This window comes from Talpa europaea, assembly GCF_964194135.1.
Source record: "Talpa europaea genome assembly, chromosome: 16".
Taxonomy (NCBI): domain Eukaryota; kingdom Metazoa; phylum Chordata; class Mammalia; order Eulipotyphla; family Talpidae; genus Talpa; species Talpa europaea.
In genome coordinates, this window is record NC_140084.1 from 28,204,080 (window position 1) to 28,227,623 (window position 23,544).

The 23,544-nt window shown below is 53.0% G+C and overlaps 1 protein-coding gene across 2 annotated transcripts in view; it reads right to left on the bottom strand.

Annotated features, from left to right (window-relative positions):
• Positions 1-271: 271 nt before the first annotated feature.
• SLC12A3 (solute carrier family 12 member 3) overlaps positions 272-23,544 on the bottom strand; it is a gene marked incomplete at both ends in the record, with an annotated part of 31,792 nt that continues 8,519 nt past the window's right edge. Inside the window, 16 exons of one of the 2 annotated variants that reach the window (XM_084257256.1) lie at positions 272-413; positions 5,165-5,232; positions 6,680-6,815; positions 8,182-8,268; positions 10,966-11,077; positions 11,986-12,087; positions 12,793-12,870; positions 14,322-14,404; positions 15,760-15,866; positions 16,799-16,939; positions 17,266-17,377; positions 18,311-18,410; positions 20,725-20,880; positions 21,392-21,493; positions 22,933-23,056; positions 23,348-23,455. In XM_084257256.1, the coding sequence (XP_084113382.1) occupies positions 272-413; positions 5,165-5,232; positions 6,680-6,815; positions 8,182-8,268; positions 10,966-11,077; positions 11,986-12,087; positions 12,793-12,870; positions 14,322-14,404; positions 15,760-15,866; positions 16,799-16,939; positions 17,266-17,377; positions 18,311-18,410; positions 20,725-20,880; positions 21,392-21,493; positions 22,933-23,056; positions 23,348-23,455 (1,758 nt within the window). The remainder of the gene's footprint in view (positions 414-5,164; positions 5,233-6,679; positions 6,816-8,181; positions 8,269-10,965; positions 11,078-11,985; positions 12,088-12,792; positions 12,871-14,321; positions 14,405-15,759; positions 15,867-16,798; positions 16,940-17,265; positions 17,378-18,310; positions 18,411-20,724; positions 20,881-21,391; positions 21,494-22,932; positions 23,057-23,347; positions 23,456-23,544) is intronic. The other variant, XM_084257257.1, reaches the window with a different exon arrangement.

The following is a 23,544-nucleotide window of genomic DNA, read 5'->3' on the forward strand; positions in this document are numbered from 1 at the left end:
TCACTGTCAAAAGAAAATATAAGTGGAACATGGATCTGCTAGAGAATTTTCCACGCAGCCCCTTCTGCTATTTCTCCAGCCCATAAAATAAAACCCAGAGGACAGGTCCGATGGGAATGGAGTCCAGCCAAAGTTTGGAGATCCAGTAGCTTCTTCAGTTGGTTTATCAGCTGCTACTGCTTAAAGTGCAAAGAGCACGCATCTGGTCCCTTGGAGAGGTGGTCCACGGCCCGCATACCCTCAGCTTGGAAGCCTTTGCCCAATCTTGCAGTTACTGGCAATAAAAGGTGAGCACGTTTTCTTGGTTTCCTCGGATCAGAATGACTGGCGGTCTGAGGTCCTGGGACAGCGTCTCCAGCCAGGCCATGTACAGTGAGCTCGGGCACTTCCCCTTCCTCCCTATGGGTAAGGTGCTGCAAAGCAGGAAGAAGCAGCAGGCCAGAAATTACCAAGGGTTCTTCCCACACAGCCCAGCTCCTGGTTTGCTCTCTTTATTATCCCCTTCAAAGCTCCTTCTTCCAAGACATCCTACGAGTGACCTTCTGCTCTTCTTTAAAGCATGCTACAAATGTACCCTCAGCTATAAGCATTTCTGAGCAATGCCATGGACTCTAAGACCCATAATCTGGTCCACAACAGGGTCCCCAACCTCACCTCCTATCAACCTCAGCCTCACTCACACTTCTACCTCCATGTGGTTTTCTTTCCATTCTTGAGAAGAAATGGCAGGCTTGCTCCTGCCTCAGGGCCTTTGCACATGAGGTTGCCTCCCTGCAGAAAAGCTGGTTGGCTCCTTTAAATTACTCAGGTTTAGCTGATCATCCTCTCCAAAGCGGGCTTACCATCTCATTCATAAATCTTGCTCCATTCCTCATAGCACCTCACACTCAAAATCCTCTATTTATTTATTTGTTATCTGTTTTGTCCCCACTAGAATATTTATTCACTCCCACATAGGCTGGGTCAGTCTTGTTCACTGCCCTTTCTTGTGTGCCCAGGACATGGCCCCCATAGAGCTGGGCTGTCAAGTGGGTGATCCCACCCCATCAGGCCCCTTGAATGAAATCAGTCCTGCTTCTCCAGCCACACGTCTCCGCTTATGGCCACAAAAACAGGACACATTCATGTATTTCAGCTGAGTGTCCCTGTCGTGGTTCTGCCCTGTAGGTAACAATGAGTGTCCCTGTCCTGGGTTCTGCCCTGTAGGTAATACGAGACCCCACTTTCCCTTTGGAGGGTCCCTTGTCTGAACTGCAGTGCTGTGCAAATAACACAATGCCCTGCGGGTGCTACTCAGCCATATTTTCATGGTTATTTCAGGAAGTGACTTTCCACCCTCTTGAGGTTCCAGAAATGCATTGGGATGGCCGCAGCTGCCAGGCTCTTGGAGAAAGCAGTGTCTTACAGACCCAGCAAGTGTCACGTGATGTCGGGGGCACCAGCACCTTCCGTGGGACTGTGCTTTAAATATGTTTGTTTTCCCAAAGAATACCCACAGCCATTTTTTCATCCAAACCTCAAAACTACCTTGGAGATTGGCACTACTCTGCCCTTCCTCCAGTCGAGGGAACTAGCAGAAAGGGATGCCGTGTGATGTCACTTCACAGGGCAGAGAAGCTACAAGTCTTGGCAATGCCACTTCCTCGGTCACGTGGCTTTAGCAAACGGCTCACTGACTCAGTTTTCTGTTCCTTAAAATGAGGACACACAACCCTCCCTCTGAGGATGTTTGTGAGCTCTTAAGAAGACAGAGCACCAGGAGTTGCCAAGGGACGCCTGGCACAAGGATGTGATTGCCTCCTCTCAGCGGCAGCCATTGTCATTACTTACCAGCTCGAGGCCACCACACCCAGGAGTGACTGAGCCGGTGCTTGAACACAGGCCCTGAGCTCTTCCCAGCAGCTTCTCTGTGCACTGCAGCCCCCAGCTCCATCGAGAAGGCAACCTGAGGCCCCTCAAGAATTGCCCTTGACTTAAAATACCATCCTGGAAACTTCACTTGGGACAACCACTATCCTCCTTTAAAAAGTAAGGTGCAGCAGACCCCTCCTGTCTTGCCCACTGCTCCCCTCAGTAGTGTATTTCAGTAGATCAGCCTGTTCTGCTCCCCATTCTGTCTCTGGTGACTCCTCTCAACCCCTGCAGCTCAGGCCTGCACCCCAGTTCTTGTATGCATAAATAAATAAAATAAATCTTTAAAAAAAAAAAAGCAAGGTTCCCGGATTGGGGAGCAGTGGGGTGTTACGGTATTACACTTGCTTCACCTCAGCCAGAATGTGTTGGTGTTTGCTGACTTATGAGGGCGAAGGGAAGTAGATAGGGAGGTTGAAACCAAATCCTGCTGACTTAACAGTTATGCTAAAGGCTGAAAATGCCTTCTGGGGACTGCTCCATGTCTCAGGGATGGAATTCAGAGACTTCAGAGGCCACAAGGGGCTGGTGGCTGCATTAGTAGGGGCAGAGAACACTCATCACTCCTGTCCTGGCCTTGTAGCTTTGGCATGAAGTTCCAGAGACCGACACCCCTGACACGCACCCAGGCCAATCAAAGACTTTCTGTTCCTGCTCAAGGGCTGTGCAAGCTTTAAGCTACTTATCTGGAAATAAAGCTGCTTCCAAACAAAGAAACTATTTTGTTCAGAATTGCATCTCTGCCATGAAGAAAGGCAGAGTTGGAGCTAACCTGGGTGTAGAACAATAACCCTGTGGCAGAACTGTCTCCCAGGCCTCAAGACTTGACCCTCTCTTCTCAGCTGTGAGACCTTGGGCAAGTTGCTGAACTCCTGTGAGACTAAGTTTCCCCATCTCCAAAATGTGTCTCTCCCAGGAGACGGCAGGGTTAAAACAGAACCACCTCACAGTGTTTGGAGAATGACTAAAGCCCAAAGCCCAGTATGTCATACAGGCTCAGTCAATAAAAGGCCACGACCATCACTGGCATCGTCATCCTGGGTGCTCCAGGGCCCGTGGGGTCAGTGCAGTACTGAGGTGATTCTTATATTTGACTTCAAGGAGGAGACTTTTCAGAAAAAAGAAGTGTCTAGGTCTGAAAATTAGTCCAGGGACAAGTTGTTGGTCTTTTCAAAGCTGCTGGGCTGGCCACAGGGTTGGTTTGCATCTGTGTGGGTGCAGCTGATGGCAACAGGCACATGAAGCAGCTGGTGGTCTCAGGCAACCGCCCAGGCTGAGCAACCAGCTCCCAGTGTGCCCCCTGAGATGCCGTGTGGTGTTGTTCTGTCATTTTGCTCAGGTTTGGGAGGACATTTTCGTCCTCAGAATTTCTGGGGAATTCAGGTTCCTGAGCCCAATCCCCATACTCGGGAAGGAATTGAGGAATTTGCCATTTTCCACAATCCTCGGTAGTTCTGATGCAGGAGTCCCTTGGAGGGCACTTTTGGAAGGACCCAGATGGAGATCAGAGGCAGCTGCTGTCCTCTTCCAAGGCAGCTGCTGTCCCCTCCCAAGGCAGCTGCTGTCCCCTCCCAAGGCAGCGGGCCTACAACAGGCCCCTCCTGGCAACAGCTGTAGCTGCCCGCTCCGGGTGGGCCACAAGTTCAGGTGTCTTCTCGAAGGAAGGCACCTGGATCTCCAGTGTTGGTAACAGCTAATCGCACAAAGGCTGTGGGTGGGGTTTGCCTTTCCCCAGGAGGTGGGGGCAGTTTGGGGGAGGGCAGCAGTGTCAGCAGGTGGTGACCTCCAGGGTGAAATTTCTCATTTTAGGGCTTGACAGACTCACTCCTTTTAGTGGCAACTAAACTTAGAATCATAAGTTGTTGGAATCAAAGAGTCTTGAAAATAACTTCTCCGTAGTCTTCTCTATAATCGGGGAAGGATCATAGAAGTGGAGTTACTTGCCCAAGGCCACAGAGACCAAGCCAGCCTGCTTCTCTGAACAGAGGGGCCATCATGAGGAGGTGGTTTGGCACTTATGCATGCCCCAGGGGGCACCCACCAGATACCTCCCACAAAAAAAGATCTGGGGAGATGCCCTTGCTGGGGAAGCCTTCCCACTGCCTTGTACTCTGACCTAGTCCACAGCCAGGCCAGCCTCGCCCTAAGCACACTCATTCTCTGCAAGGTATTGGCCAGAGGTTTGGAGATAAATTCAACCCCCTTCCTTGTCATGGTTCCTATATCAAAGGAGCCGTGGAGCACTTTTTCTGTGCAAAAACTGATGTCCTTCAAAGCCCCAGGTAGCATTGACCCAAGCCCAGCCAGCTTCGTGGGCAGCACAGCCACAGCTGCCATCTCCCCTCCTCACTTAAACTGGGTCCCATGCTGGGGTTAACACTCTGCTGTCACCACCATGACATTCTTAACAATTTCTCAACAAGGGATTCCACAATCACAATTTTCAACAGCCCTAAAAATTATACTCTTGGCTTCAGGGTATGAGAAAACAGGTTCATCAGGATTCTTGCTTATCCTGCAGAATTCCCAGGCTGCTAGGCCTCAGGGGAAATGTAAGAAAGGCCACTTGTTTGCCTCAGCCAGCAAACACCCTCATTCCTCCTGAGCTGGGACCCCCTCTGAGGGGGTGTCAGGGGCTTGGCTGACCACGTTCTTCCTCCTGGTCTCCAAGAAAAAGCCACATTGGGGCCCTCTCTGAGCCACTGTCACCTTCCATTCACTCAGCCTTGGCCCATTCCTACCAGCAAGGCACGTAACTGGACACAGGGAGCAGCCATGGGAGCTGAGGGTCTCGCGCATGGAGCTGGGGAACAGCGGGACTGGGCAGTGTGACCTCTGCTGCCCTGGGCTTGGCAACAACGTCACTTGAGGGTGGCCGATGGCCAAAAAGTGCTGGGTGATTCCAAACAACCTGGAATGGCTTTTCTTCTGGAATGAGCTGGGCTCCCTTTGCCAAGCCGAGTTTGGCAGGGGAAGGTGACAAACCAGAAAAAAGCAGCAACAAGAGGAGTCATGAGGCCGGGACATCACATCTGAGGCCCTGCAGTCCTACAAGTGGGGCCACAGGTGAGGGTCATGGGGCAGACGCAGGCCTGCACACATGCTGAGAGGCTTCCTGGGCTGTTTACAGGAGCTGTGGCCACTGGGCCTCCTGGTCAAGGTTCTGGTCCTCAGTGGGGCCCGGCTAGACCTCAAGCCCCTTCCAGAGCTCACTCCTGGCCTTGGCGACAGCCTCCCATCCCATGCTACTTACATGACGACGAGGGCAGCGTCTCGGGAATAATCCAGCAGAATCTCGTTCAGTCTCACCTGCCGGAGGGACTGGGCAACAAAAGCCACCTGGTCACTCCCCACATCCTGGTGAGTGAGCCCCTAACTAAGCTTAGGGGCCTCTTTCAACATTTCAAACTGGATGCCTGAATTATTAGACTCTCCTGCCTCTGAGAAGGAAGGGAGCCTCACCTCTTTGAGAAGCTCTCCTTGGATTTTCCTTGCCTGACCTTATAACCATGGCCAGCAGGCTAACGGGGTGGGGGAGAGACCACTTTACTTGGTGTCAGAGCTGGGTTAGGAGCTCAGCTCTGACAGTTCATAGCAGAGCAAACCCGAGCAAGTCACGTTGCCTTCCTGAGCCTCACTGTCTCCATCTTTAAAGTGGGTATGATGTCCTCCCCAGGAGAATTGAAAGCTTCAAAAGAGGTAAACTTTGCAGAAGCACTGAACAGAGGCCTGGCAAGTGGAAAGCATGGAAGAAAAGTGGATTCGGTGTAGGGGTAGAATGTACCAGCACCTCCGTGGCAGGGCAGGCAAGAGTCTTCTTTGGATGCTATACTTTACCCAGCATTTTCCAAGGAGCTGGGTAAACCCCGGGTGGCAGCAGCTCGGGGCTGATGAATCAGAGTGCTCCCTAAGTTTGTGTGAGGCTGGGATGTGGGGAGCTCCCTCCTACCTCAGGTTCCCACATTTGGAAATGATTGGCATTCAGGGTTTCACAGTGGATGGAACCCCCATTTTAGAAAATGGAAAACTGAGGGGAAGTAAGTTAACCTAGATCAGGGATTCTCCACCTCCCACTACTGACATTTTGGGTGGAATATTCTTCCTTGGGAGAACTGTTTGGTGGGTTCTGGCCTGTTCAGCAGCAGCCTGGCATCTGCTCACTCAGTGACAGTAGCAAATTCTATCCCCAGGGGTGACAGCCAGAAAAGTCTCCAGACACTCCCAGATGTCCTCTGAGGACCCAGTTGCCCCCAGTCAGGGGAGGGGGCCACTGACCCAGAGCACACAGGACTGTGGGGACCCCTTTAAATGATCACAGTGGCCACCATGCTGCTGTTACCCTCCTTTGATTCTTGCAGAAGCTTCTGGGAACGGGGTATCTGAGGCAGGAGTCTATAGGCCTAGGAGGAAGGTCAGCCAGCTGTGTTGACCCACTGGACAAATTCTACCTTGACCTTCAGTACCATCTCATGAATCCCTCCCACAGGGCAAAAAGGAACTGGGGGAAGAGAGAAGGCTTCCGGAAAGCCATTGTCACAGCTCTGGGGAACTCAGAACAGGCAGGGAGATCTGCTTTCATGCTAGGGATGGCTCTGCTCCACCGCTAGGCCACCTGCCAGTCCCAGCATTTGTGGCTTGAGGATACCCTGAGGGTAGGGTGTAGGGGGATCAAGAAGCTCAGGACAGATGGACCCCTGGCTCTGATGATGGAGTGGCTGCAGCCACTCCTGTCCCATCCTCCCCAGCAAGGCCCTCCTCTCAACTGCACCTTCACTCTGTTCTTGTTAATCTCCTCGTCCGAGATCTTCCAGGGGCAGTCCCTCCTCATCTCGGTGACAGTGGCCTCGTCTTTGAAGCCATCATTCAGGCGGAAGGGCGCGATCATGTCCTCAAACCGCTTGGTGCTGGGATGGAGAGAACAGAGGAGATGGGGTGAGCTGGCCCTGGGGGGATCGGAAGTGGGTGCCCAGGGACGCCCACCTTGACCCTGCCATTTACATCAAAGCAGCTTCTGTGGTGAGCTCAGCCTGGCACGCAGCTGAACTTCCATAGGTATCCAGGAGCCTGACCAGGATCTGGCTTCAACCCGCCCCGACCCTCCTGATATTTACTGAGCCCTGCTCTGCACCAGGACCTGTGCTGCATGACAAACCAGCAAACGTCCCCCCTCCTCACAGAGCTCAGGGGCCGAGGGTGCCTTCCTTCTGCAGCCAGGGGTCTAGCACCCCTCCGCCCAGGGCAGGGTTGCCTCTGCCTGGGCCCCAAGGAGGAGATGCTCCCCAGCCCCGCATTTCCTGTGCTTCGGGGCAGGTGGCTCTGCCTCCCGGGCCACTGCCAACTGAGTCAGAGGTAGCCAGGATATGGGCTTTACTTTAACCTCCGCCTTGGCCCGCAAGAAGGGATGGGCTGGCCCCTCCTAGGTACTTAAATCAAGCAATGCCTGGAGGAGGTGGCAGTTTGTAGTGGAGCTGGCACTGCAGGGAAGGTCAAGACACAGTGGGCAGAGCCACAGACCCAGCAAGCACTGAACACGGGCTCTGGGCCGGACGCCAGTTACGTCCTAGACAAGGATTGTCTGTAATACTGTGGTTCTCAAAGTAGGGTGCCCAGGCCAGCACCTGAGAGTGCATTAGAAATGCAGATTTTCAGACCTTGCCCCAGACCTACTGACATGGAATCTTGGGGTAGCACCCAGCAGGCTGTTTTCACAAGTCCCCTGGGTGATGCTGACACATGTGCAGGTTGGAGAACCACTGCTTTGTGAAAACACTCTGGGGTTAGAGAAAATTTAGGAAACCAGTCCCCTTCGTAGGTAAAATCAGTCATTTGTGAGTATCCAGCAGCTTGGGTTCGTGAAAGTGACACCAGGGACTCCTTTAGTCCCCAGGTCAGGGGGTGGGTTTCAGGGGCCCCTGAGGATGAGACGTGACATCAGCCTCTTGTCCAAGTGACAGAACAGCAAGGGCCTAAAAATGCTGGCTCTAAGGCCAGCACGAACAGGGACAGGCATGGCCCCCCACACAGGGGCTTCTGGCAGAGACCAGGGCTCTGGATGCCGGGGACCAGAGGCAGGGAGGAGGAGGGGAAACATGAAATAAAAATAAATGGCCCCAACCCCCCTCCCCATTCCTTTTTCTTTCCATGAGCCTGCAGCTAGGAGGGCACACCCTGCCGCGGCTCCCCTAGAGAAAGGGGCCAAGGGGCTGCAGAATCGGCAGGACACACCGCGGGCCTTTCTGCTTGGAAACTAAATGAATTTAGAGCACTCACTGCTCAGCCCGGGGCTTCTGGTTGATGTCGGGGAGAACATGAACTTCATGGAACCCTAGTCGGAACTTGCTCAGCAGAGAAATGATCCTGAAAGACATTTTTTAAAATGGATTCATTCATGCAATGAATTTTTCTTTCTTTTTTTCTTTTCTTTTCTTTTTTTTTTATATAGAGGCATGTTTTCTTTCTTTCTCTCTTTCTCTCTTTCTCTCGTTTTTTTTGTTTATACAAGCACTGGGTACAGTCAGAAGCGCGGGATGGTGAGAGAATTCACCAGAGCCAGAGCGGGGAGCAGAGCAGGCAGAAGGACCGAAGTACACTGCTGAGGGGAGCAGCGGGCGGCAGGAGAGGTCTGCGCGCCATGTGGGACCCTCCTCCGGTGGCCGGGGAGCAGCCGGGGATTGAACCGGCGCCGCAGAGGCCGCGGGCAGCTTCGCAACCCAGCGCTCAATCGCTGCGCCACCGGGGAGGCCCGCAATGAATTTTTCTTGAGAGCCCACTGAAGACATAGCAGTGAGCAAAACACACCCTGCCCTCGTGGAGTTTACGTTCCAACTCAAGAGGGGAGCAGGCAATAGGCGAGTGTTGATAAAGTAGGTCGGAGGATGGCAGGTGACATGGGTAAGTGACAGTGTTTCCCAAGCACTTAGTGGTCCCTCTGTGGTAAGCAGCTCACATTCTAATGTGTCACGATCGGCTGGGATTTTTTTAAAAGGTTTTATATATATATATTTTTTTGCTTAGAAGAACTGGGGTGCAGGCCAGAGGTGCAGGGGAGTGGTGAGAGCATTCACCAGAGACAGAGTGGGGAGCAGAACAGGCAGATCTGCTGAAATACACTGCTAAGGGGAGCAGCAGACGATACAGGACTGGTCTGCTGTGCCATGTGAGTCAGTTCCCATGTGGCTGGGGATTGAACTCAGCCCACAGCAGAGATATGGTCATAGCACTGAGACTTAACCCTTAGGCCAATAGGGAGGACCCTACTGGGGATCTCGTTAAAGAGCAGATTCAGATTCAGCAGGTCTGGGGTAGAGCCTGGCACTCTGCATTTCTAACAAGCTCCCAGATGATGTGCGATGCTCTGGTCCACAGACCACACTTCGAGCAGCGAGGGAAGGGCTTGGAGCTGCAGCACATCACGGGGTAGTTGAGGAAACAAATCCAGCACACATGATCTATGTACAGCACTGGGACTTGCAAGCCATGTGGCCCTGACATGCTTCCACCAGGAGACAAGGTGCCAGCTGGGGAATCTCCCCAAAGGAGGTGGCAATCTGATTGGGCAGTGCAAGCTGGGTAAGATGGCGATAGGGCAAAGGGGAAGGGGGGGCCCCACTGAAACCCCGCACAGCCTTCTAAACAATATACCCGCCTTGGCCTTAGCCCACCCATTGCATTAGAATCCCTGGATGGGACATAAGTTCGGTGATGCCCAGGACAGGCTGTCAAGATGCAAGGGAGTACAAATGAGCAAAGGCATGGGGCGGGGCTGCAGCAGGAGGGGGCGGGGGATAGGAAGGTGAGGGAGATGAGCCTAAAGGACCAGGCTGCGGCCACTGCTGGCCCCGGGATGTGGGAGTGGAATTAAAAAAGCTGGGCTGTGGGCAGACATCTGGGTGTGCAGCATGGGGTTGGCAAACCTGAGTGGGGCCTGGGCAGGAGGCAGAATAGGTCTGGCCTCGGGGTGGCCAGGAGGGTGGGAGACATGCCCTGTCAGGGGGGCGGCAAAGGCAGCTTCACAACCTTCTATAATGGTTGGCAACCCAGGCCTTGATGGCCTTGAGTTAAAATGAATCTGCTGAGCCCAGCGTCCCTGGGAGCTGGGCCAGGAGCTGAGATGTCAATGTGACCTTCGGCTTCACGGTTTCTTTAACTTTTACAGATCAGAAAAGTCAGGCGCTGCCTGTAGGAGAATGAAGAGACTTTTTTCTCTTTGGCTAATTCATTGCATGATCTTGGGGAAACTACCCATTGTTCCCAGCCCCAGCCCATCTGCACTCTCCAGCGACCCTCCACCCTATGACCTCTGACCTCCTTTGACCTTGCTCTGAAGCAGCAGTTGCCCAGCTCTAGGCCCAGGCTGAATTCCTGCTGCCTCCACACCTGTTAACCTGCCTTGCTATTTACTCCCCTTTCCACTCACAGCCTACCCGGACACATTTTGAAAGGAAGTTTCATATCAGAATTTTCTCTTGCCAGAAAGAGATGAGTATTAAAACCCAAGTAAACCAGTGTCATTGAATTCTGGCCGTGGGTCCTTGCCTACCACCCCGGGCCAGGCCTAGATGGGGAGATTTGCCTGCGTTATCAAGCAGACAGACCTGCAGAATCAGCTGCAGGACTGGAGGACAATTAAACGTCACTTCTCACCAAGAGATTTGGTGGAAGGTTGTCCTGTGTCCTGGCCACGAATGTCACCACCCTTCTCACCAGGGAACAAGCTCAGGGAGCGTCACCCTGGGAGAGTCGAAGCTCTGAGCTTCTCCCTCCTTCATTTCACACAGGTTTCTCCTTGAGAAAGTCTGTGCTTTTAAATTTTCATACCCACCCCGGCCAGGTCTAGGGCAGCTGCATGGGTACTAAAGGAGGGGTAGGGTATGGGCAGCTTCTGAAATGGAAAGAAACCTACTGCTGCCCAGTGCCCTGCCACCACTGCTGTGACCTGGAGAGAGCTGGGCCCACGGGGATATTGGAAGGAAGGGGGAACAGGAGATGGACCCTCAGATGGAGCTGGCATGGCCCTGGTCTTCCAGGGGCCCCACGCCAGCACTCCCCACTTACGCCTTTCTCTCCTGGTCCATCCTGTTGATCTGGCCCCCCACGAACACGCGGATCTTGCATTTGCCCCATCTTTTCTTGCGGCCGAGGAGATAGGGGATGAGGAGGGTGAGGCCTGGCAAGGAGGGTCCCCATGAGTCAAGAGGAAAATGCTCAGCCACCAGCAAACCCCTTCCCTTCTTTCGGCCTCAGTTTACCCATCTGTATAGAGCACACCGGACTAGACTGGAGAGGCACAGAGGACCCTCTCAGCCGGGGCTCATTTGGAGCTGTATGATGTTTCCCATAGCGAGCTGGTATTTAATAATTAGGGGATTTCACATGAAAGTCTAGATCACCGGCATTTCCTGGAGACTGAGAATTTTAGCAGTGGGCAGGAGTCTTCCAACCTCTCATCTCCCCACGTGAGGCCAAGGACCACAACTGTCACTCGTCACTGCATAACCTTAGGCACGTTACTTCCCCATTTTGTGCCTCAGTTTCCTTATTTGTGAAGGGGCTCATAGTGCCTACCCAGGGATGCTGTCCTGTGAAAAGCACTTAGTGTCAAGCACACAGCAAGTGCCCGGTCTCTGCTAGTGAGGCTAACAGGGCCTGTCCGATTACAGCAGAAACAAGGTCTCTCTGCCTCTACCCTATCAAAGGTCAGACAATAAAAGTGAGAGTTGTGTGTCTTAAGAAAAAAATGAGAGAGCATATTTTTTTGAGAAGTGAAGAATATTCTCTCAGCTTTCCTCTACCTCGGCCCAGCTCCCCATCTATGTCATGTGCTATGACCTTGAGGCCGTCCAGTCTGAAGGCTCCATATCCCCTGTCAAGTCCCCCATTTTACAACTGAAAACCTGGAGGCCAAGAGAGGGGCCAGTCTGAGCCCAGTGGTAGGCTGAGAACCCTAATTCCTCTTCTGAGTTTTGGGGTCCCACCAGTGGCCTTGTTGAGAGCAGGCAGGAAGGACGGGCCTGGGAGATAGAGGCCTGGAGGGAGCTGCCCCGGGAGAGCCAGGCAGACCCTGGGGAGACTGACCTCCATCGTCGAACAGCCAGTAAATGTCGATGGTATTCTTGCCCTGCTCCGACTGGAAGATGGTGCTGGCCTGCTCCTCCCGCACCAGGGCCTCGGGGTCCACTGCAGGGCCAGAGGGGCTGGTCACCCCAGAGCAGCGCACAGGCAATGCCTGCATTGGGCTGAAACCAAGCCAGCTGCCCTGTGAGCCGGCTGGCTCTCGCCTGGCCTTTGGAGAGCAGCCCGCTGCGGGGAGATAGAAGTTGGGGGAGCCCCCCTACTGCCACCACCACTACCAAGGGCCCTGCAGCTGCTGCTGAATCTCCAATTCTCGGTAGGTCAACCAGGAGCAGGGTCCTGGTGGCTCAGTGCTGGGACTCACCCCTCCCACTTTCTCCTTCCCAGGATTCATGAGCATTGGTTATATTCTAAAATTTCCTCTGGGCCCCGCAAAAGTGCCTTGAGGATGCTCCCAGTTCTTGCACTGTCGGTTTCCCCAGCCTCTCAAGTGGGAAAGGACTGAAGAAGAGAATCTTCTCCCCTCCCCCAGAAGCATCTGATCATGGCCAGAGGCCCTGGAGGAGGCAGGACACGGGCCCAGAGCCCACAGAATGTGTTCCCACTGTGGCTCCAGCACGGCTGGCAATGACAGTCTTTCATACTGTCCGAGCTCCCCTTTTACCCCGCACCCAAACGCCCAGTTATCTGACCCCATGGGGTCCTGGGTACCACTGTCACAAGGATAAAACCTCCTGCCTTTGCCCGAGTTCCTGAGTAGCCCACCACCAGCCCCCACCCCGCCAGCCTCTGAGTGGGGTGGGGACTGACGTGTGCCTGAGACAGACGGCCTGGCCCTGCTGGCGCTGGCTTCCTTGCGGTCCTCTGCAGGGTCAAACACGGGGTTAACTGCAAGAGAGGGGCCAGCTCATTTCCCAGGCCCTCCAAGCCCAGGGCACCTCCCCATTCCCCCAGTCGGACTTCTGCTTACACTAGGAAGGAAGTCCCCAACCTCTTACCTCTGCCTGACCTGTCCCTGCTCCCTGGACCTGGCCTTTCACACTTCAGCCCCCTCTGCCAGCTTCTTTCTTCTCCTCACTCAGGCTTGCTCATTCCCAACCGGGCCTCAGTGGTGGTGGACGTTCCCTGGGACAGGAGCACTCTTTCCCAAAGCTCCCTTCTCAGCAAAAGACCTCCTCCTGTGAGAAGCCTTCCCTAACTACAGCTCTCTGTCGAATTTTTTAGGACACTGTCGCTATCTGAAATGGCAAACAGGGCCACTTATTATGTATCTGCATTTCTCATGGAACATCTGCTCCCCAAGGACAGCCATTGTTTTGTTCCCTGCTGCGACCCCAGCACCTAGAATAACCTAGAACCATGTGGAGCAGGAGCACAGTTGCAGCTCTGTAAATACTGGTTGCACAAATATTCCCAGAACAACTTCTCTGTGCCAGGTGTGTCCTGGCTGGTGCTGTTGTCAAGAAGCACCAGGTTCACACTTTCCATGTCCCCACCCCTCCCCCACCCCTGCAGATTTGTTTTCAAACATGTTATTTCATTTACACATCTACTCTTACTAATTCAAAGTCTGTAAATTCACGTGAGTTTAAAAAGTGAAACAAGTCTCTATTTGGTGCCTGGATGATGGTCTCAGATGTCCAGTTTTCATATTCTAGTGTTTTCTTTTTTTAAAGATTTATTTACTTATGTATACAAGAGCTGGGGTGTAGGCCAGAGGCGTGGGGGGTTGTGGGTGAGAGGATTCACCAGAGACAGAGTGGGGAGCAGAACAGGTGGACCCACTGAAATACACTGCTGAGGGAAGCAGCGGGGAGACATGAGAGGTCTGCTGCGCCATGTGGGTCAGCTCCCTGGCTGGGGATCGAACTCAAGCTGCAGTGGCTGCCGTTATCTTCACAGTGCTGCGACTTAATCCCTTGAGCCACCAGGGAGGTCCATATTCTAGTATTTTAGTGTTTTCTTTTGGGCCTTCTCCTCCCCCCTTTTCCTCTCTTCCTCTCTATTTGACCTATTAACCCGTCTGGTGACTGATGGGAAGTCAAGGAGTTCTGAGTTCCAGCCCCGAGTCTGCCCACAGCTGGAGACATGACTTTAAACTGGTCATTCCTCTTTCTATGCTTCAGTTTCCCTACTTGGAAACATGATGAACTTCCAGGAACCACTGAACACCGACTCTCTAAGAGCCCGTAGCCTTTGATTCCCACTAAATTTCCCTCTCTTCTCCTCAAAAACAAAGGATTACTTAAAAACATTACTTAAAAACAAAGGATTCTAGAATATTTTGGAATCCTGTTCTGGTTTTGATGGGGGTTCCGAGCGGGCGGGGCCATACTCACTGTGGGCCTGCATCACATCCGAGACGTTGAGCCCCTCGCGCATCCTCATGACGCACACACCATAGTTGAAATCAAATGCATCGCTGGGAAGAGGGGAGGTGGGTCATGCTCCTCCCTGCCCCAGACCCCACAAGGGAGGTGACCCAGCCCCACAGACATCTAGAGTTGGCCTGCCTCTGACCAGCTCTATCTCCCTGCTGGGCCTCCTTGTGCAACGTGCAGGCAGAACCAGAAATCCCCACGACTCCTCTGGCTCTATGGCCTGCGGTGCTGCGGACCTGGTTACCCACACTCAGGGTGAAGCTGGGTCAGGCCAGCCTTCCGGCAGGCCCTGTGGATAATCCTCACGACTCAGCCAACAGCATGGGGATGGGACTTATTATCCCCATTCTACAGATGGAAAAACTGAGTCTGGGGAGGAACTTGCTCATGATCACACACTAAAAAGTGGCCAGTTGGCTTAGAATTAAACAATCCTCCAGGGCAGACATGCATAAAGGAATCACCTTGTTCATGAAGCACCAATTAGTTGTCTACATGGAATGTCTAGAAAATTCCTGTCCCAGAAGTATATTTACTGCCTGGTTGACACAGTGCCCAGGAGTCTAACAGGCTAAGCACTGCCCTCCTATACTCCTTCAACTCCATGTCTCTGGGGCAGCTTACCTTTCAGGCCCTGGCATTTTTGCATCTTGGAATGTTGGTGGAGAACCTGGAAAGTAAGTGTTTCGCCACCTCCTGCTGTCACTTTGCTAGAAGCAGCTGAGATGCACCACGCAGAGCCACACAGCTGGTCCGCAACTAGAAGCAGCTCCCAGGGGTCTAGCAATCAGCCTCGTGTTCTTCAACTGGTAGTGCACACTACCTCTCTCTACTCCACACAGAAAAGCAACTGAGGCTTGTAATTTCTAGATCTGACACAGTAAGAACTGAAGGAGATAACTGAAATCTCCAGGGAGTTCAGAACCCAGCCCCATTCCCCAAATTTATCACTTCCTTGGAGGTCTGGTTTCATTTCTTGCTCAGTGACACTACCTCTACAGCTGGCTCTTGGCAAGTCTTTAGCTGTTGATAGAGGGACACAAGGTTTTCGTCTGAAAACCACATTTTTAACTTTCTGAGAAATTAGATCCAGCAACACTAATTCTACATGTCTGCCTGGACACAACTGAACAGAGTCAAGGAGCAGCTGTGCTCTTCAGTTTGCCACAGTCTCCACTGGTCCCTGTTGTACCACATCTGGCTCACTTCATTGTGCTACCTGCCAGATCCCTGATGATCTTGGTGTCCATGACCCATAAATCAGAGTGGGGAACCCTTGTTCTGTCTGTTTATTTCTCAGTGACTCAGCTTCTTATAGTATTTTCCCAAGGCCTAGCAAACCCCCAAAGCCCAAATCCACAGACCCTAGGCCTTGCCTCTGGGTGCCCTCACTCACTGCAGGATGCCTATGTAGTCTTCCACCGTGGCCGGGTGAGCTGACTGCCAGTTCTTCTTGAACCCAACCACCAGAATGTTGGGCTTCATTCTCCCGAGACCTGCAGCCTGTAGTGGGGAGAGGGGAGGGGTCAGTTGAGGGGCAGGGCTGGTGATCAGGGTCAAGCTCTGCAGGGACTCCTTGCCGTGACCAGAGAGGGGCTCTTATTTAGCTCTAGCCTCTCTCTCCACCTAGTGGTGAGGGCTCTGAAATACATCCCTCAGTTCAGAGTCCTGTCTGTCTGGACACACCCTGGAGGTCAGTGACTTTATAGCCCAAGTTACCCCTTTGACTTCTCTAAGCTCAGGCTAATGACTAGACTGTCCCACTGGTCTGGGATGTCAACATTGGGGTATTCCTATGTCATCCCATCCGTGCCTCCTTTCTGTGTCTTTCAATTTTGAAACATTTTTGAGATAAAATTCATATAACATAAAAGCAACCATTTTAAAGTGTACAATTCAGTGACATTTGGCATATGACCTCTGTCTACTCCCAGCATATTTTTATAACCTCAGAGACCTTGTACGCTCTTTTTTCTTAATTTTGTGAAACATTTAAAACGACTGAAAAGAATTTCCATATGTTGATTCAGAATTAACAATTGTTTTTCTATCTATGTGCCCTACGATGTAGATGAGAAAATTGAGCAGTGGTAGAACATTCTAGATCTTGATCTTCTAGGTGGTTTCATACCACTGAGTGATGTCTGTAGCTGTAAACATTTATCAAACTATACACTTCTTTTTTTTCACTTTGCTATCTATAAATTTTGTCTGAAAAAAACCAAGAACTGCCCAAAGGCATGCAGCACCCCACAGGGTCCCAAGTCAGCTTCCCCAGGACCTGGATACCCCAAGAAAGTGCCCTTGGAGAGGCAAAAAGGGTAGAATTGCTGCTGCAAAAGGGGTTTCAACTTGACCTTCAGGTCGTCCTCCCTTCCAGGTGTGACACCAGGTAATCAGTCCTGCGGGCACCCCCTCGCCCCCGCCCCAGGCACCTGCATGAGGATCTGGACTCCGCTGCGGAGATCCTCCGCGATGATGTCCGAGTAGAAGGCCTTGATCTTCCTCTTGTTCAACCACTTGGTGTGCCCGTTGGCAATGAGCCGGAGCTCAGGCATCCTCTGTTTGCGGGGTCCCTGTGTGTGGTGGGGGTCATCACTGCCACAGCCCCACAGGCGGACACATCATCAATTACCGTCACCCTCCTACTGACCTGAGACCCAACCCCCTCCTGCCCTGAAGGGTTCCCTGTGGGCTCAGCAGCACCAGGGGCGGTTTTCCTTAGGGGGCAAAGTGGGGATAAAGGAGGAGGGAGGAGGGGAGAGGAGGAAGGAAGGGCAGTGGTGGGGAGGAAGCAGCTGTAACCCCTCTTCCCCCCACCCCACCCCTCACGTGGGTGGATAAGGTGCCCAGGTGGTTCCTTCAGGAGTCATTCTGTGCCCCGCCTCCAGGGGGCACTCACGATGAGCACATGGCCACATATCATCAGGCTGAGGTTCCGGGTGAAGGTGCCCACAAAGTCCACCAGGGCTGGGCGAAAGTTGGGGGGCCCAGTGAGCACAAGGCACTGGGGGCTGGGGAAGGGAGAGGGCAGCAGCCATCAGGACAGGGTGAGGCTGAATGTCAAACTCAGACACCCCAAAGAGTTCCATTTCCTCCCAGGTTTCCCCTCCCAGACAGGTGAACCACCCTGGGCCTCCTCTTCCACCCATGACTCAAGGGACACTTTCAGGGCCCTATTAATTGTCCTGTGACCACCATATCGGGTGTCCTTCATCCTCTCTTCAGGTCACTAAACACACCACATGGGCAAGCGCCCAGCTCCCTGTTCCAGCTGGTGTCTCTGCCCTGGCCCCACCCAGCACGGCCTGAGAAGAATGAAGGGGAGGCCTGTCACCTACAAGCTCTCTGTGCCACCTGGATGGGTGACTCAGCCTCTGTGTTGAGAGGCAACTATGGGTCACGGTCAAAGGCCACAACCAGACTCAGTTGGAACCTGATGAAACTGACCAGCTGTGTGACCCAGGGCCAGTTACTTAACATTGCTGTTTCTAATGTCCTTCTCTACGAATGGGGTTAGGAGAATTGTTGTGAGGCTATGTGAGGAGATTAGCACCGCACCATAAGTGCAACATAAATGGAACCAATAATGAGCACTGAAACCTGGGGGGAGAGGGGTAGCATTGGCACATGATTCTCCAAGCCATGGAGGGGGTCAGCTTTGCAGGGTGTCCAGGAGAGGCTCTTCTCAGTCAGCCTCACCAGGGAATGACAGTACCAGCTGGGAGAGCCCTTGGCATTCACAGAGGACATTCCCCTGTGGAAACTGAGGCACAGGGGGTCACCCAACTTGCATGTCCGCTTCTGGCAGTGTCAAGTCCAGATGCCCGATGTTCAGGCTGCTCCTCCACCTGCTCCCTCTCTGAGCAGGGGCTGTGCCCACACTATATCTGCTCGGAGCCTCCTGGTGCAGGGCCATGGCTGCCTGGGTCCAGGGCGTCACTCACCGGTAGTTCTTGATATGGTCCTCCACCTCGTTGAGGCCCACTGAGTAGCTCAGGGCCAGGTTGTAGGAGCCGGCCTGTACTGAGGAGCCCCAGTTGACCTCTGAGGATGGAGTGAGTAAGATTAGAAATCACCAGAATAAACAGATAGTCAGGAGTGGGGGTATTAGACCTTCTTTGGGAACTGAGCACCCATGGGAATAGGGCCACCTCGGGGGTGGGCAGCCGCAGGTCTGTTCCTAATATGGACACCAACCACATCTATGTATTTCAAAGGCATTGACCTCTGGCCAGCAAACAGGCCTTCACAGGGATCTAGTTGGCGGAGTGCAAATTCAGAGTTCTAGGCTTTCCTGGAGTTCTGTTACCACCCTTCACCCTGACTGTCACCCCAGGATCCTTGCCTGTACACATGTACACACCCACACCTGTGTGTCCACACTTGGCCCACCTGCCATTCATGCCCCAGGCCTAGGTGTGCCCAGCAATCACCGGAGGATGGGCCTGGGCAAGTCCAGGGTCCTGGCTGTCAGGAGGTGTGATTAAATGTAGAGTGTGGCTGGGCCTCCCTGGTCATACAGGGGTTTAGTCTCAGTGCTATCAAGCTATTGCCAGCCACTGCAGCATGAGTTCGATCTCCAGCCAGTGAGTTGACCCACATGGCACAGCAGACCTCTCCTGTCTCCCTGCCGCTCCCCTCAGCAGTGTATTTCAGTCAGTTCACCTGTTCTGCTCCCCACTCTGTCTCTGATGAATCCTCTCACCCCCACACCTCTGGCCTGTACCCCAGTTCTTGTATGCATAAATAAATAAAAATAAATCTATTTTTAAAAAGTTGAGGGTGGGGCCTCGCCAGTGGCGCAGCAAGTTGAGCGCCATGCTGTGAAGCTGCCTGCAGCCTCTGCAGTGCAAGTTCAATCCCAGCCGGTGGGCAAGAATCCCACATGATGAGGCAGACCTCTCCTGTCATGCCCACTGCTCCCCTCAGCAGTATATTTCAGTCTTTCTGCCTGTTCTGCTCCCCAATCTGTCTCTGGTGAATCCTCTCACCCTCCCGTGCCTCTGGCCTGTACCCCAGCTCTTGAATAAAAAATAAATAAATAAATCTTTAAAAAAAAAAAAAAGTTGAGGGTGGACTCCCAGTAAGAATGGCACATATCGAGTTTTCCCTGGTGGCGCAGCGGTTGAGCGCTGGGCTGCAAAGCTGCCCACGGCCTCTGTAGCACCAGTTTGATCCCCGGCTGCCGGGTGAGGGTCCCACATGGCGTGACAGACCTCTCCTGCTGCCCGCTGCTCCCATCAGCAGTGTATTTCGTCAGTCTGTCTGTTCTGCTCCCCGCTCTGGTGAATCCTCTCACCCTCCCGCGCTTCTGACTGTACCCAGTGCTTGTATAAATAAATAAATAAATCCTTAAAAAAAAAAAAAAAAAAGAATGGCACATATCAAAAAAACAAGCAACAACAAATGTTGCAAGGATGTGGTGAAAAAGGAACTCTCCTGCATTGCCGGTGGGAGTGCAAACTGGTCCAACCACTATGGAAAGTTGTCTGGAGGTTCCTCACTCTACTAAAAATGTAGCTTCCATATGACCTGGCAATTCTACTCGTGGGGATCTACCCAAAGGACCCAAAAACAGTGATTCAAAAGAACACCTGTGCACCTATGTTTATCACAGCACTATTTACAATAGGTAAAACCTGGAAACAACCCAAATGCACAAAAATAGATGACTGGATCAAGAAGATGTGGTACATATACACTATGGAATGTTACTCAGCAATCAAAAAAGATAAACTCATGCCATTCACAGCAACGTGGATGGAGCTAGAAGGAATTATGCTCAGAGAAATAAGCCAGAAGGATAAAGAAAAATATCAGATGGTTTCACTTATAGCAGGAATATAGGGGAACCAAATAAGACATCAGTGTAAAAAATTAATGATAGTACAAAACACAACAAAGCAAAAACGGACAATTATAAACCAGAGACATCCTGCATGGGTGGAGGGAGAGGGATCAGAGGGCGGAGCACAGGGGACTAAGGTGATGGTGCACTGGATGCACTGGTGAAGGAAACTCTATGGGGACTACACCTGAGGGAGTGGGGGAAGCAAATATTGTTTAAAAATGATCAATGGTTTAAAAAAAATTTAAAAATAAAAAATAAATAGGGATAATAAAAAACAAGTAAAGGGTGGCCTCTGGGTGGGCACTTTCCAATGGGCTCCTTGGGCTCCTGTGGGGAGGGCAGAGGGAGCCTTTGTGAGTACAGAGCCCCGTGCAGGCCTGTAGCTGAGCTGAAAGCCAGCGAGTCCTGGCAGCCTCTGGGGAAAGTGGGGCGGCCCGAGCCCCAGGTGGCAGGGGAGACCATAGCGTCTGCTCAACCCCCAGCGCTTGGCCGCCTGAGCCCAAATACCTGGTTTCTTGTAGATCACGTAGAGCAGGAGGAAGAGGACAATGCCGATGGCGACGAGGGCCGCCCACCAGGTGAGGAGAAACATGATGACCACGGAGACGATGGCCCCGAACAGCGCCGCCCACTTGCTGTAGTACCGGAAGGAGGGTCTCCAGCCTGGGCGGGCACAGGCCAGCAGCACACTCAGCGCTCTGGGGCCTCTGCGGGGCTGAGCCCTGATGGTGGTGCCATAATGTACTAGCTATTATTTTTTAAAAAAGATTTATTTGTTTATGCATACAAGAGCTGGGGTGTAGGCCAGAGCTGTGGGGGGGTGGTGTGTGTGTGTGAGAGGATTCACCAGAGACAGAGTGGGGAGTAGAACAGGCGGATCTACTGAAATACACTGCTGGGGGAGCAGTGGGAGAAACAGGATAGGTCTGCTGTGCCATGTAGATCACCTCCCTGGCCTGTCATGCTGCAGACAGCTTCACAGTGCTGAGACTCAACCCCTTGCACCACCAGGGAGGCCCTGTACTAGTTATTATGTCATCACTATTTGAACAATCCCTTTCATGGTTTACTCTGGAGACATGACCTCGGTCTTCCACCTCCATCTGTGCCTTTCACTCCCCTTCCACAACCCAGCCCCCAGGGCCTCCGCCAGGGAGGGGTGAGGCTTGCTTACCAGGCGAGTTGGTGATGGAGGCGTGGAAGCAGCTGAAGTTGATGAGTGCATAGGAGCACAAGAAGAAGTTGGAGATGATGGGGGCGATGGTGTTGAGCTCAGCTTCAGGGACCCGGGAGAGAGAGCACAGCCTGTTAGGCAACACCACCCAGGCGCCTACTGCCCGCCCACCAGGCCTTCACGAATCTCAACCTTCTCATCTGTGAATTGGGCCCATCATTTTGTGAAGCACAAAGACCAGTGTTTTGTGAACCGAGCATGGATCACAGTGTGAGAACATATCCCACCAGGCAAAGGGATGACCGAGGACAGTGGCTTAGCAATCCCACCTTTTGGGGGGCCCACAAATTCCAATTAGAAATACATTTTGCAATGTGACCCAGGACACAAGCCATCAAATCACTGAGACCAAATCACAGTCCTGCCCACAGAGCAAACCCACTCAGGCAGTGACTGCTTCCTTTCCCTGGCTCACTGTCCCCCATCTGGCACCCATCCTGCCACCGACCCATCCGGCACCCACAGACAAGCTTTTGCACATGGACCCCTATCTCAGGGTCTGCAGGGTGAGGGGCAGGGAGTAGATAAACAAGACAAGCACCATTTATGTGCTAGCCTTTGTATAAGATTCCCGTGACCACCACTGGGCCCTGCACCAGCATCTGGGATCATAATCCTCAGTCAGAGACACCCAGGTTCTGAGTTGGGGTAAGGGTGGAGATAGAATACCAGGTCTCACTGGACATTTCTGTTTCCTGCGGGAGGCCCTGCTGCCTCTCTATCTGCTTTAGGATCCAAGTGGATCCACTCCCTTGTGTGGAAGTGACTAGGCCTTTCAGGTAAGTGGCCAATGCACAGGGGCAGGGCTGGGGACTTCATGCCATGGCCAGTGGCCTGCTTGGTATGGCCATCTCTCTCCAGTGAGTTCTGCCTCCTTGACTAAGCAGACCAGGGCATCTTGAGGTGTGTCTCATGTGAGTGTGTGCGTGTATGAATGTGTGAGGTATGCATGTGTGAGGGTCTCTTCCTGCCACTCTGTGGCACTTAGTCCCATTTTGCAGATGAGGAAACTGAGGCCCAGGGAGGCAAAGAGTCACATGCAGGCATGTGCCAAAGCCAGGACAGAAAGCTAATCCAAATGGTTCATTGGGGTCTTTTTCCTAAGGCATTCCCGACTTTGAAACCCACTGGGTCTAGAAGTTCAAGGTCTGACATGTGAAGTTTTTCTAGTTTTCACAGAGATATTGATCCAGCAGTTTGTATCAGCTCCCAAGGAGGGATCAATCAGCTTGTCCTGAGCACCAAAGGCTTCCTGAGGACTAATCCAGACCTGGGCAGGGAGGGAGAGGGGAGATGCCCAGCTGCCGGGAAGTGGGAATGTACTGGAGAGAGCTGGCAGGGTCCCTTCTAACGAAACAGATGGGCCCACCTGCCTGGCAGAGTGTGGGAGCCACCCCGTCTGGAGGTGGAGCATGGGGAGGCACCACATGCCCCCCCATACCTTCCAGCTAGGGCCCCCTGTGTGCCCTGGCAGTCCTCACCAATGATGATGAAGGCCACAGCAATGGCGTAGGCCAGCAGGTAGCCACGCACTGGCTCCTTGTTCTTGCCGTAGCCTTTCCCGAAGAAGCCGATCAGGGGGTACAGCTGGTCCTCACACAGGCACTGTGGGCAGAGGGTGCTGTGCTCACCCCCTGGCTGGGGCCTGTTCCCTCCCCACCCCTGTGGCCACCACCTCCTGTCCCTGCTTGGCTCCTCTGCCACACCAGCAGGAGGCCCGTCCCCAGTCCGGGGCCTGCTTCTGCCTGTTACAGGGGCCTGCAAGAGTCTCCCCAACTAGCCCCCATTTCTTGGAGGCCCCTGTCACATGACACCTCCATGTCTTTGTAGCAGTCACATAGGGACCCTGCATATGCGCCTCCTAGGTATCAACACCCCCACCCCCTGCTGCCTCACCTGGAAGACTTTGGCGGCAGAAACGAGGCAGGCCAGGGCAGAGGAGAGGGTGGCCCCAAAGATGCCGGCCGTAATCAGGGGTGCAAAACCAGACACCATGCTCATGGTCTGCAGGGATGCAAGATTCAGGGCCCCATGATGGGGAGTTGGGCCCAGAGCTCCCAACTGGGGGGCTCTAGTCCCACTGTGGGTAGTGA